The following is a 13,592-nucleotide window of genomic DNA, read 5'->3' as shown; positions in this document are numbered from 1 at the left end:
TCTGGCTTCGGGACGAGGACTATTGGCGAACACCAGTTACTCTGGGAGGGTACTACTACTCCCAGAGCCAACATGTCAGCCACCTCTTTTTTTAGGGCAGCACGACGTGCTTCGGGGACCCGATAGGGTTTCTGTTTAACCACCACTCCCTCAAGGGTGGGTATCGAATGGGTTGCTAAAGATGTATTTCCTGGTCGACTGGAAAAGATCTCAGAGAAGGAGAGGAGCAGGGCTCGTAACTCTTCCTTCTCTTTTGTACTGAGTTCAGGGCCAAGGATGGTATCCACCACTGTGGTTTCTGCCGGTGTGGTGAAAGAGACACTACAGGGTTTCGGTGGAGGCGGACCCAACCACTTTTTAAGGAGGTTCACGTGGTACATTTGGGTTTTGTTGGTGAAGAGGCGGAGCACGTAGGTGGTTCTCCCGACCTTCTTCACGACCTCATAGGGACCCTGCCATTCTTTTCGTAATTTGTGAGATGAGGAGGGGAGAAGTATTAAAACCCAATTACCTGCTTTTAACTCCCTCCACTTTGTCCCCTTGTCGTATTGGTTCTTATGTCTCGGTTGGGCTTTATCCAACTGCTTGTGGGCCAGGGTTCTTAGCTTGTGAAGTCGTACCTTCACTTCGTTTGCATAGTCCAATAGAGCGTTTACTTCTGCAACACCTTGTTCTTCCCACGTCTCTTTTGTGATTTCAAGGAGGGTACGAGGGCACCTCCTGAATAAGAGTTCAAAGGGGGACACACCCAGGCTTGACTGCACAGTACTCCAGATCACAAAGAGCGCTAACGGAAGAAGCTGATCCCAGTTTCTTCCATCCCCTGACAGGAGCTTCTTTAATGTAAGCTTCAGGTTCCCATTATAACGCTCTACGAGGCTGTCTGTTTGGGGGTGGTATACGGACGTTCTGTTGTGCCGTATATCTAGCTGTTTACAGATCTCCCTCATGAGACGGGACTCAAAAGGGGTGCACTGGTCCGTAAGGATTTCCTTCAGAAACCCCATCCTTGAGAATACCTCTACTAACTTCTGGGATATGGAGGTGGTAGTGGCTGTCTTCAGGGGGAATGCTTCAGGATAGTGGGTGGCATAGTCAACGATCATGAGGACATATTGATGGCCTTTGCTGGACTTAGGCAGGGGTCCTATCAGGTCCATCCCTATACGCTCAAAGGGTTGTCCAATAATAGGCAGGGGTTGTAGGGGTACCTTTGGAGGGGTGTAAGGGTTGCGCTTCTGACACACTTCACACTCCTGGCAATACTTTCTTATTTGGAGATATATGCCAGGCCAGTAGAAGTTGTCCAGGATGGCCTGACTGGTCTTTTCTGCCCCCATATGACCTGCTAACAAGTGGGAGTGGCCGAAGTATAAGACCTGGTCTCTGAAAGTCGTTAAGACTAAAAGCTGAGGTGTGGCCCCCTCCTTAGCTATGCGGTACAGAAGCCCGTGCTGTTCTAGAAAGCAAGGATAGGTCTTGTTTTGGGCATTCCTCGTTTCTTGCGCACTCTGCCAGGCATGCTTAAGGGACACGTCATTTAACTGGGCGGCCCTGAAATTTTTGTCCATTGCCCACGGTTCTGAGGTCAGTAAAGCATTGTGTGAATTGTTTGAGGCTGTCTCAGGTTTCAGGGCACTAGCAAGGAGGAGGGGAAAAGAGGGATTGTCTACCCCTAAAATAAGTGGCTCGGGAAGAGCAGGGAGAACCCCTACGGTAATGGTGGTGTGGGTGCCTGCCTTGGTGCTTACTGGTAATTGGGCTATGGGATAGACCCTGGTGTCCCCATGCACACACCGTATGCCAACATTTCTCCCTTCTACGATTTGCGAATGCTTACACCCAGAATCCAGGAGGGCTTTTATTTCCCGCTTATTTACAATGAGACTCACGTAATACATGGGTCCCATCTCCTGTGCGAACAGAATAGATCTGGGGACGTAGCTGACATCCATGGGCTCGTCATCTGGTTTATCCTTCTTATTTCTACAGAACCGAGCTATATGGCCCCACTCGCCGCATTCGAAGCACTGAGGGCTGGAGGTGACTGGAGGGTCATATCTCATGGGTTTGGCTTTAGGGGGGTCAGGGTACGTTTTGGCGGGCCTTCTTTCCGGCTTCGTTGGGAGAGGACCTTTGTGTGGTCTTTTGGGTTCTTTGAAAGGTCCTCGGCTTTGGGCCCGGGTGAACGAAGTGGCCATTTCGACGGCTTGTTCTATGGTCAGATTTGCGTGTTGCCGTAGCCACTTTTGAGTCGCATAAGGGAGCATTTCCAGATATTGTTCTAGGTATATTTTGTTCATTACGTCATCAATATTGCCTTCTTGTGGCTCTAGCCACCGGTCAGCAGCTTCTTTCATCTTATAAAAAAGTGTCTTGGGAGTGTCGCTGGCTGTTCCACGTTCTTGCCTAAATCTAAGGCGATGTGCCTCGTCATCAACTCCAAGGCGGTCCAGGATGTATTGCTTCACCACCCCGTATACGGCGGTTCCATCCTGATTGATGGTCTGATATGCTGCCTGTGCTTCTGCTGTGAGTAAGGGAGCCAGGTAAAAGGGCCATCTGTCGCTGGGCCACCCGCTGGCCCTAGCGGCCCGTTCAAAATTAAGAAAAAAGGCTATGGGATCCTCCTCAGGTACGTACTTTTGTAGTGGGATAACCGTGCCAGGTGGTGTGAGAGTTCTCCCTTGTCCCAGCCCCAGAAGGAGCTGGTTTTGTCCTTCGGCCAGCTTCACCAGGTTGTCCGCTTGGGCCTGTATGGCGGTGGTAAATGCTGTCCGGTCCCTTTCTGCTTGACTGGTACTCTGCTCGATGGCTCATTCTAGTTTGGTTTGGCTCTCCTTCAACTGGTAGATGAGGTTCTCCATCTTGTAGCGACTGAGCTATTCCCACATTTTCCACCACTTTGTCGCAACCCAGAATCTTTCCCAGAGGGAGGCTGGCCAAACTAATGAAAGTTCGTAAGAGAGAGGGATAAAGTTCAGGAATTCTTTTTTTTTATTCCAAAACTCAGTTTGTCAAGATCAAAAAAATAAAAGTCAAAGTCTATGGTCTTTCAGGGGTCCGAACTCCGGGTTGGAAAAGGTTCTGTCTTCACCAGGTCTTCCCCTAGAGTTGGGGTTGGAAATTCGGTACGTCACCTCCCCAACGTTGATGGAAATGGCGTGGGTGGATGGGGAAAAAACAACAAAAGAAATAGACCGGAGTGAGTCGCAGGGAAATACTGGCGTTTCTCTCTCAGGGAAGGGGAGTGAGGGGAGAAATCACCTTTGACCGGCACCGAGTGAGCCCTGACGTGACCTCCCTCCTCCCTCTATACAATGTCCTTCCCCCTCCCGTGTCCCGTAAGCCCCTGTAGCGTCGCCCGTACCTTAGTAAGCCACCCTTCTCCAGGAGGGTGGCTGGGCGAAACGTAGTCCCGTTGACCTCCCGGCTTGTCGTCTCTGCACGCCACAACAGTACTTGCTTCGGTCTCTTCTTCGGCTCCGCTTCTTCTCGCTGCAATTCCGCCTCCGCTGTTCCTCTCTGTCCACGCCACAACCTCACCTGCTCCTGGGAAACCCGTTTCCGTTTCCTGAAAGAAGGACGGCTCACTTGTTTGCGCCCACTGCTCATCCGATAGGCCGCTTGGGTATGATGTCGTGGGCCACGCCCCCGGGGATTCCGCCTGAGAGATTCCCTTAAAGGGCTCTTGTCCTTCCTGCACAAAGGGTGAAGCGACTGGGTCAGAATCGAAGGGCAATAAAGTCCGCAGTCCGTTATCGGACTCGTGACACTCACCATACCATTCCAGGTTGGACACAGCCATATGCAAATCAGTCTTGACCCTGTGCCCTATGGGAACAGTCCAGCCCGAACTGCCAGGCCAGGTCCTCCCTGGACTGGAAACAAGCATACTAGGACCGGTTTCGGGGTTTGACCCCTCTTCAGCCAGGATAGCTTGATTCCAGTGGCATGGCAGTGGTTAGCAGCATGGTCTGACCTGTTGCAGGCCCTGCACCCACCCAGCCGCTGAACCAAATAAACATATGCCTTGTTTTGATCACTTCCTCTGTTCTTGCGGGTGTTATTCCTATTGGCCCCTTATCACCAATGTTTAAAAACGTTGCTGCATCTTAATAAAGGGTAATTTGTTTAGTAACTAGAATAATTTTTCTGATTGTTTATGAAGTGACTCTTTGTGAGCATTTCAGGAGGTGGGTTGCTTTCCGTCCTCCTTTATCATCAAGCTCCATCATCTTGTTTTTTAATCATTGTTAGATGTCCACACCAATCTGCATCTCTGTCTGCTGGCATTCAGTGTTCAATGGGGGCTGTTGCCCGTGGTGCGTGTCCATGCAGGTCTGATGCTGCTGCATGGTTCAGCAGTGATGGTGACACTGTTTTCTATTTCTGCTGACCCCCCTGCCATCAGGGCTCTCTAGCTTCTGAGACAGTAGCTCCCTCCCGCTTTCATTTTGTTTACTGAACCACACGTGTTCTAGTATGTTGGTTTTCATGTGGTGACTAGATCTTACTGAAGAGTCTCTCTCTTTATTCAGAAGTGTTTAGCAAGTTGTCCACTGCTATAAAGTACCTTGTCTGATGAATACACTCAATAAGGTTTCTAAGCCATTGATCTCAAAGTCTCCACAAGACAATCCAATGGGTCTGTTCATTATATGTCAGAGCCCATGAAAAGCCATTTATCAACAGGCAGTTATCAGCCACCATAAATATTCGCACCAGTGGGTTACTAGAGCACTTAGAACATTTCACCCAAGGCAGGAGGATCATAGAATGAATTAAGTGCTTTCTTGGAACGTCAAATAATTTACAACACCCAGTGAGACTTGGCACCTTCTCCTGTAGAACCCACTTGTAATTTAATGAGTTACCACATGGGGAATGGAGGGGCCATGCACTTCAGTTTAATAATTCAGAAATGATGACATGCTAATTGATAAGCCAACGTGAAGGCAGCAACCATCATACAGTCACAACTGTCCCTCACCCTCACCATTTGCTATCTCTGGTTAATGTGTCTGATTGAAGGAATCCTAGTCATGGCACAAATTGTTAAAAGTGGAGAATGAGTGATCAATAATTTCATCAGCAGGCGAAATGGAAACCGTTTTTGTTGTCCACTTACCACAGCGTTCATCTAAGTGCAATGTATGTGAATGCTTGGATTATCCATGCATCATATGAAATAAATGCAGAGGTTGATGGAGTATGCAAGGAGGTTGACACAGCTTAGGACCCTGTAGTCCACTCCTGTGACTAACTGTGAAATCACTCTTCCATATTTCTATTGTTACAGAAGAAAAATTGATTTGACAATAGAAATTATTTTGGACAGCCTCAAAGAAGAGGGAGGGTCCTATCCAATGGGTGATGAGAACCAACAGGAAAATAAAAACTTCTGCACACCGATAGGTATGTCTTCTTTGTTTAACATCCTATTGTGGGAATATGGAATCTATTGTGGGAATCAAACAGATCAATTAAATTGGCGTCATTTTGGAGTAATGCTGTGATTGGGGTTATTACTGGATCACTGGTATGATCAAACTGGCAATCAAAGAATATAAATATAGTTACCAAAGTTCTGACACATCAGGGCCTAAAGCTCATAGTTAAAGAACCTTGTTGCAGTAATAGAAACCTCTAGTATGACCGTGGCACATGGACCCCTGAGGCCTGTGATGCCTTCCATGGTCTTGCAGTTTCTGGGCCTCAAGAGAAGCAGACATTGTGGTCTCTGAGTCTCACTCACCTGCTCCTCCAGCTCGAAAATAGCAATCGCCTGCCTGAGGGTATGCAGCTGCATTTCAGAGCTACTCCAGAGCTAGTCCAGTTCAGATTTTTGTTTGGTTTAGTTTTCTATAATGGCTGTTCCTTCCTTGGTTTCTTTATGAAATTCATTATGTTTCCTGTCATGTGATGGTTGATGTCATTTCCCTTTCCTGTTATTTTGCTATATGAGGGCTTCAGTGTAGTTGAAGGGTGCTTCGGAGCATATCCGTGTTCCTTCTGGTGTTTCCTCGCTCCCTCCACTTACTGATCTTAACTCTTCGCTCCAGAAGAATTCCTGGTGGAAATTGATTCCTGATTTTCTTTATCCCTTTGAAGACTTAAACCAGAACGGAGATCTTTTACTCCTTTGGCTTTCGCCTCCTGAGAAGGTGGCTCCTTCTTGAGGGTATTTGCCTACCACAAATTGTGGTGACATTGTGGTTCTGTAAAAAGCTGCCCTTACCTCAGACAATGGAAGACCTGGACTCAGATTCCGGTAAGCACCCATCCCTGAACAACCACAAAATTTAACTGGGTCAAGGCTAGTGAAAAAATAGATCATAGAGGCATAAACAAATATAGATCTTGTGAAAATGCCCCACGTAACCCAGGAAAGGATAGAGTTCGCTGGAGGAGCCAGGCATAGATCGGAGTCCAGCAACATGAAAGTTTTCACAAACACATCAAGATCACTAACTCTTCCACTGTTCAGATAAACAAGGTGCTTCATTCTTTACCGTGCTTTATGAACACCAAATATCCCTGACCAAAGCAGGACTTGTTAATCATGTGGAATATATTATGCTATTACTGTGTCCTAAGTGTCCATGATTCATTCACGTTTGCATGTACTAGTGTTAGCAAATGGGTTTAATCCTCAGACTGACTCGCTTTTGACTACCCAGTTTTGGACTTTTACTGTAAGTGAGTTTCACCAACTGAGTCACACTCATGGTAAATCCTGTGGAAGTGGGTGCTAACTGCTAGTATCTGCCTTTTAAGATAAGGCTGCTACTATGCAGATAAGGTAAGAGGCTCTGGGCTGGTTACATGCGAACATATCAGCACACGCATGTAGACCAAGTATGTGAGACCACTGACTCGGTCAGCCCGGTATCTGCACAGAGGTAGCCTGTTGCAGAAGGGACCTTTCAGGGATTGGTGCTGAACTGGTGTAGGCCTTATAATGTGGGAATTCATAGTGTAGGTCTGTTAAAAGTGGGTACTTTTCTGATTAATACATTATGGACGAAATTTGAACATTTCTAGAACTGTAACTCCAACTGGAACCCAGGGTCTTGGAGTGTTTCTCTAGGGCCAGTGGCGCTAGCCCCCTATACTATCTAGTGGAAAAGAGGGATGGATCAGTTAAGGGAACCCTGGAGGCTTCCCATGGATCTTCTGTGGACTGGTCCTGAAGCTGGGTGACTCCCATTAGAAGGGTGGCCACTGACTCCACTGCTGATACACAGGTGCTGTGCAAGACTGCCAAAATCATGGGGCATGGAGGGTTTGGCAGGGAGGCTACTCTCTTCAAAGGCTAAAGAGGTGCAGCTAAGGAGCTCCCGGACCAAGGCAGGGGCCAAGAGCACAAACAGAGGACAGGTTCAGGAGCAGGAAACCAAGCTTCATGGAATGTAAATCAAATTTAGAGGCCTGATGAACGTGCTCCTGGTGGCTAGAGCTGGCCATGTTCTTCACCATGAGCAAAATTACACCTTCCTCATGAAAATCGGCTCAATGGTTGGTCACCCTCAACGGAGTGAGTAGCACTCAGCTAGACATTTCTTAATCCCCCCAGGACGACCGAGCCCCGCAACCTAATTTATTGAATTTAATGGGGACAGGGTGTGTGTTTCCCCCCCCCGCCAGCCCCAGAGTCACTTTTGGACCCCATCCCTCGGACATTCAGCATTGTCCCAGGAGACACCATACCCCCCGGGACCGAAGACAAGGTGGGGGCTTCCCTGCTCCCCAGTGTCTGTGTTTAGGGGGGGTAGACGCACCCAGCTGCCACTTCCGCTTGCACTCCATGCAGGAGGCAGAAAAAGAAACATGCCGTGCCCTGCGACACTCACTTATAAAATTTGAACTTTTGCCATGCTTCAATCACCCTGGCACACTAGTGTGCCAAACCGGGATATCGTGGTATAATCAACAAGGCCCAAGCTCTTGGGCAGGTAAAGTCCCTGTAATATTTGTCCAGATATTGCAAAACTGGATTCCATAGTATGTTAAATTGATAGTTTTCTCCTGCCAGATCGTATGCAATCTTTTGATGACCCAGCAGTACTCAAAATTTGTGCAGCCAAGGTTAATAGGATGGAGGTCTGGCTCCAGAGTGACAAAACAGTGTACTTCATCTTCCCGTCGGTATGCCCAGCCAGGCAAACTCTGATAATTTGCCTATGGTTTGGCTGTGGATAATCAAAATGGTTAGGAATATTTTTTTCCAGCAATCCTCCAGCTGTGAGAAAGTCCACAGTATATGTATCAAGGATCCTGCTTCACCACAGTCCCTCCAGCAGGCTTTGGGGTATGCCTGGCTAACGGTGTGGAGCTGTGCAGTTGTGAGGTGCATTCGGAAAAGTATTAACGGTGTGGAGCTGTGCAGTTGTGAGGTGCATTCGGAAAAGTATATTGTTGAGAATCTCCATGCGTTAGCGTGACTGACAAAATTCTTGGTCCGAACAAATATTTCACGCATTGCTTTGCTTGAGGGAGATGTTGAAGGCTTCTTCCTATTGTATCTGAAATGGCAGTTTGAATGTGTTAGGTTGGGAATTGAGCAGCGCAAATATTCTAGAGACTAAGTGTTTAGTGGAGGAAATATTTTGGTGGTATTTTTTGAAATGCGTTAGTTCCCTGACATATAAGCAGTCCATGTTCCCTGCGCATCTCCGCCTGGTAGCAGCTGCCCCCATTGCTACCGCTGACCCTCTGGTCAGGAGTTCATTTCCCTGGTGGTCTAGTGGTAGAGCGTCACTGCTCTGCTGCTGGGCTGCCCTTCTGTCTCTTCTTTCTGATTTCTCTGCATTTCGCCTTTTTGATGCTTTCTGCTTTGTGCCTTTTTCTGGCCCTTGGCACTTTTCAACTCCTTCTCCGCCCTTGCCCCTGTCGCTGCAATCCCTACGGCCCCGCCCCGCCCCCTCCAATGACTTTTTCCCCGCTCCCCGCGTTTTCCGCCTCCCAGCTGTCCAGCGGCACTACTTAATGGCAGCAATCTGCGCCTGTCCGCGCCTGGACCAGGGCCAGCACCTCGGATTCTGGTTCATGGACCTTTCACAGATACAAAGCCAGCAACCTCCTTGCCCTCAACACAGGACACCACGCCGCCTGCCACCTCATGTCACCAAAGGACACCCAAGGACTCTTCTCCTGCCAGAACTGCAGCGACACCCTCACCCACCCCAACACGCCTGCTCCTCCCGCCGCCCAGACAACCAACAGTGCACCCTACCGGCTCAGCTGCATCCTCCTCAACACGCGTCCCTCCACAAACGCACCACGGAAATCTGGTACCTCCTCAACGCCTTCTCTCCCGACATCGCCTTCCTCGCGGAAACATGGACCTACCCCATCCCCGACGGCTTCAAAATTACCCGCAAGGACTGTGCCGACCGACCAGGAGGAGGCATCGCCATCGTCCACAAGAACACCCTCCGCCTGACCTCTCACTCAAACGACCCAATGACAACCATGGAACACCTTCATTTCCAGATCCAGACCAACCCAACCCCAACACCTGCGTCTACAGGTCCGCCCCCCCTCCACCTGCACCATTGTAGATTTCATTGCACCCCATGCTCTCGCATCCACCGAATACATCCATCTCGGTTACCTCAACTTCCACCTGGCCAACCCCTGTGACCAGAACACCGCATTCCTTCTGAAGAATCACACCAACATCGGACTCGAGCAGCTTGTCACCGCTCAGACCCACGCAGCCTGACACACTCTCGACCCCGTCTTCTCTGCCAGCAGAAACATCACCTACAGCCACTCCCACAGTACACCACCACCCTCACTGCCCCCGTCGTAGTTGGAACAAGGCCACTGAAGAATACCTCACCGCCTTCCTCAGCACTACCACACCATCGACATCCGTAGACGCCAACACCTCAGCATTCAACCTCCACCGATTAATCGCCAACAGCGCCAACACTCTGGCACCCCTCAAGAAGGCACCCGGCAACCAACACTCCAAGAAAGCCAGTTAGTTCACTCCCACCCTCCACGAGTCCAGACGCACCTGTAGATGTCTTGAGAAGAGATGGAGGAGCAACGAAACCCCGGAAGCCCACACTACATTCAAAACAGCCGTCAACACATACCATCTCCTCCTCAAAACCACAAAGAAAATGGACGTCCAACACAGAATCAGCGTCAACGCGCACAACAGCAAAGAATACTTTGCCATGGTCAAGGAGTTCACCATGCCCAACAGCGAGGCTACGAACACCCCAGCCTCCCAAGACCTCTGCAACAAACTCAGAATCTTCTTCTACCACAAGAACAGCCAGTTCTACGACAGCTTCAACACCCAAGACCCTGCCTCAGCGCTTGTCACCACCGCACGCAACTACGCTGCAATCCAACAGATCCTGCTCAACTGGACTCCGCTCACCATAGACGACACACTCAAGACCATGAAGAGCATCCACTACGGAGCTTCATCAGACCCTTGCCTGTACCAGATCTTCCATAGAGCAACCATCTCCATTGCCCCCAAGCTTCGCCGCACCATCAGTTGCTCCATCAAGACCGCCACCTTCCCTGACAACTGGAAACACACTGAGATCAACCCCCTGCTAAACAAGCTATCTGCCGACCCGACAGACCTCACGAACTTCAGACCCATCTCCCTCATCTCCCCTTTCCAGCCAAGGTCATCGAGAAGTTCATCAATGCCCAACTCTCCCGAGTTCATCGAAGAGAACCTCGTCCTGGGTATCTCTCAATCCGGCTTCCGAAGCAACCACAGCACTGAAACCACACTCCTCACCACCACCAACAACATCTGCTAGTTCTTCGACCAAGGCAAAACTGCAGCCCTCATCCTACTGGACCTCTCGGCTGCCTTTGATACCATCTCCCACTGCATCCTAATCACAAGACTCCACGACGCCAGCATCCGCAACCAGGCCCTTGACTGGAACCACTCCTTCCTTACCTTACCTCTCAGAACCTACAGAGATCAACTGTGAAGTGCCCCAGGGCTCCTCCCTGAGTCCACCTTCTTCAACGACTACATAGCCTCCCTCACAGCCATCGTCAGAAACAACGGACTCAACATCATCTCCTACGCCGATGACACCTAGCTGATCCTCTCCCTCACCAGCAAACCCACAGCCGCCAGAATCAATTTTCACAGCGGGATGAAGGCAGTTGCCACCTGGATGAAAGATAGCTGTCTCAAGCTCAACTCGAACAAGACCAAAGTACTCATCCTGGGACCCGTCCCCTCTGCCTGGGATGACTCCTGGTGGGCCGCCGCACTGGGAACCCCCGAGCCCTACAGACCACGCACAAAACCTCAGCATCATACATGACTCACTGCTCACAATGAACCACTAAATCAATGCTGTATCCTCATCCTGCTTCCACACCTGTTTCGAACAACATTCAGATGGATCCCCACAGAATCCAGAAAGAAGGTCACCCACGTATTCATCACCAGCAGACACAACTATGGCAACGCACTCTACGCCAGCGTCACCCAGAAACTGCCCAGGAAACTATAGAACGCTCGAAACCGTGCAGCCAGACTGGTCCTCAACATCCCCCAGCTGTAGCCACATCACCGAACACCTTTGACAACTTCACTGGCTCCCAGTCAACAAGATAATCTTTTTCAAGCTCCTCACACATGCTTACAAAGCTCTCCACGATATAGGACTAGCATCTGAACCACCACCTCTCATTCCACTTACCAAACTTCGCTCCACCCAACTTGCCCTGGCCACCCTCCCACGTATCTACAAGACCAGAACCGGTGGAAGATCCTTCTCCCACCTTGCCGCCAAGACCTGTAACACCTTGCCCCTCTACCTCAGGCAATCCCCGTCACTGACCCAATTCAGGAAGGATCTCAAGACCTGGCTCTTCGACTGAACCTCCATGCCCAGATGATTCAGCAGCTCCCTCACGGGTGAGTAGCCGCGCTATACAAAACCGATTGATTGACTGACTCCGTAGTGGCCAGTCCTTAACTCCACTCTGAGATACCTAATATTTCATTTTTAGATAGTGGAAGTTCTCTGTCCTGAGCTCTCATACCCTAGCTCAGTTTTTGCTTACTTTCTTCCAATGATTTCAGAGTGTCACTAGAGTAGTAATACCAGAGTGTAAAGCATCTCTTTAGCCTCCAAATCTGAAACGTATGCATCTTCCCCCCGTGTGAAGTCAGTTACTGACTATCGACATGAGGTGATGGGAATGTAGTGAAGCCTTCCCTGTGGGCAATGGAGTCCTGTTCTGTAGTTCCCCACTTTTCAGGAGGAACCGCTAATTTGTTGGGCAACATAAACGTAGGGATGGTGCCAAACAGATTCCGTGCATACACACAGGATGTCATCCTGGAGACCAACTAGCTCACAGCACCACCATATGCCCCCTAGACCTAGACAGGTAGCAAATGGTTTTGGCAACCACGGAACATGACAACCCTAAGCACCCCTCAAGGATCGTGTTGAAAGATCTAGTACCCTTTCGCTTAGTCACTCATGCTCTTTCTCTCAGAGAACTATACAGGGAATGCACAGAGGGGCGTTTTCAATATTTATTTATCCATTGCGATTCTTGTATAGAAAATATGTGCAGCAATGATCAATAGGCGAAAGCAGATGAAAGTGATTAGCAATATAAGGACAGTAAAGAGAATGAAAAGTTCCACCATCTTGCTAAAACAATGCATTTATGCAGGCATATAAAAATAATATATATCTGTGTGTGTGATCCAACCTCATTTCCCTGAAGGGAAAGAATGTAAGTCCCCGTCTTGGTCAAAGGTTGGACATCCCTCCTTGCAGAGGGATCAGAAAACATCTGGGCTGAGGTTTCAGCGTGCAGTGACCTTGCAATGACAGAAAGTACTCGTATCCCTAAACCCAGAAAAGCTTGTTTATATATAACAAAAAGCACCCTTGCTCTCAAGCCGAGGACTTAGTCAAGTCGACATTGCTATGATCTATCGATAACTGTGTCACCTTATGGATGAAAACAGATAACAACATTTGCATTGTAGAGGTCTTTTACGTGATGTTCAAGGTGTTGTGATTATGTTCTTACTAAGTGGAATTTGGAAGCCAACCGCATAGAGCGCAGTTTTATTGGCACACTTAACCTGAGGCCTCGCCCATCCATTCCCATTCGCCAACCCCTGCCACTATACACTAACCTTCACAGCTGCACAATCTGCTTTCAGAAACAGTGGGCCTGATTGAGGGGCAGGGGCATAAGGAGACACTTGCGCGAGGCTCCTCTGTTGTTTGTGTTGGGCGATCGCTGGTGACTTCATGGGACGGGGTCTGTACAAGGAACATGCCTGAGGGCAGGCCGCGCTGGAGCCTATAGTGAGTGGGGCAGAGAAGGGCCATGAAGACATATGGGCCTGTGCAGTTCTTTTGACCCCTCCCCCTCCATATAGGCAGTGGAGGAGCACCAAAGGAGGCTCTGACTGGTGCGTCTGTGGACGGATATGCAGTTAGCACCTGGAGGGGTTTGATTGTACCTGAGGTATATATTTGTGCAGCTCCTCTGTGCTCTCCCTACCCACCCAAGCATGATTCACTCCTTGAGTGCTTTCAGAGCTA

At 49.3% G+C, this 13,592-nt stretch overlaps 1 protein-coding gene across 1 annotated transcript in view; it reads left to right on the top strand.

Annotated features, from left to right (window-relative positions):
* Window positions 1–13,592, top strand: part of LOC146800048 (uncharacterized) — a 60,360-nt gene that overhangs the window by 24,372 nt on the left and 22,396 nt on the right. Inside the window, exon 2 of the mRNA XM_085620964.1 lies at window positions 5,303–5,418. Within this exon, the coding sequence (XP_085477090.1) occupies window positions 5,370–5,418 (49 nt within the window). The 5' untranslated portion in view covers window positions 5,303–5,369. The remainder of the gene's footprint in view (window positions 1–5,302; window positions 5,419–13,592) is intronic.

Source organism: Triturus cristatus, chromosome 8, assembly GCF_964204655.1.
Source record: "Triturus cristatus chromosome 8, aTriCri1.1, whole genome shotgun sequence".
Classification (NCBI taxonomy): domain Eukaryota; kingdom Metazoa; phylum Chordata; class Amphibia; order Caudata; family Salamandridae; genus Triturus; species Triturus cristatus.
Note: the sequence above shows the minus strand (reverse complement) of the source record. Positions and strands in the feature narration are given on the sequence as shown.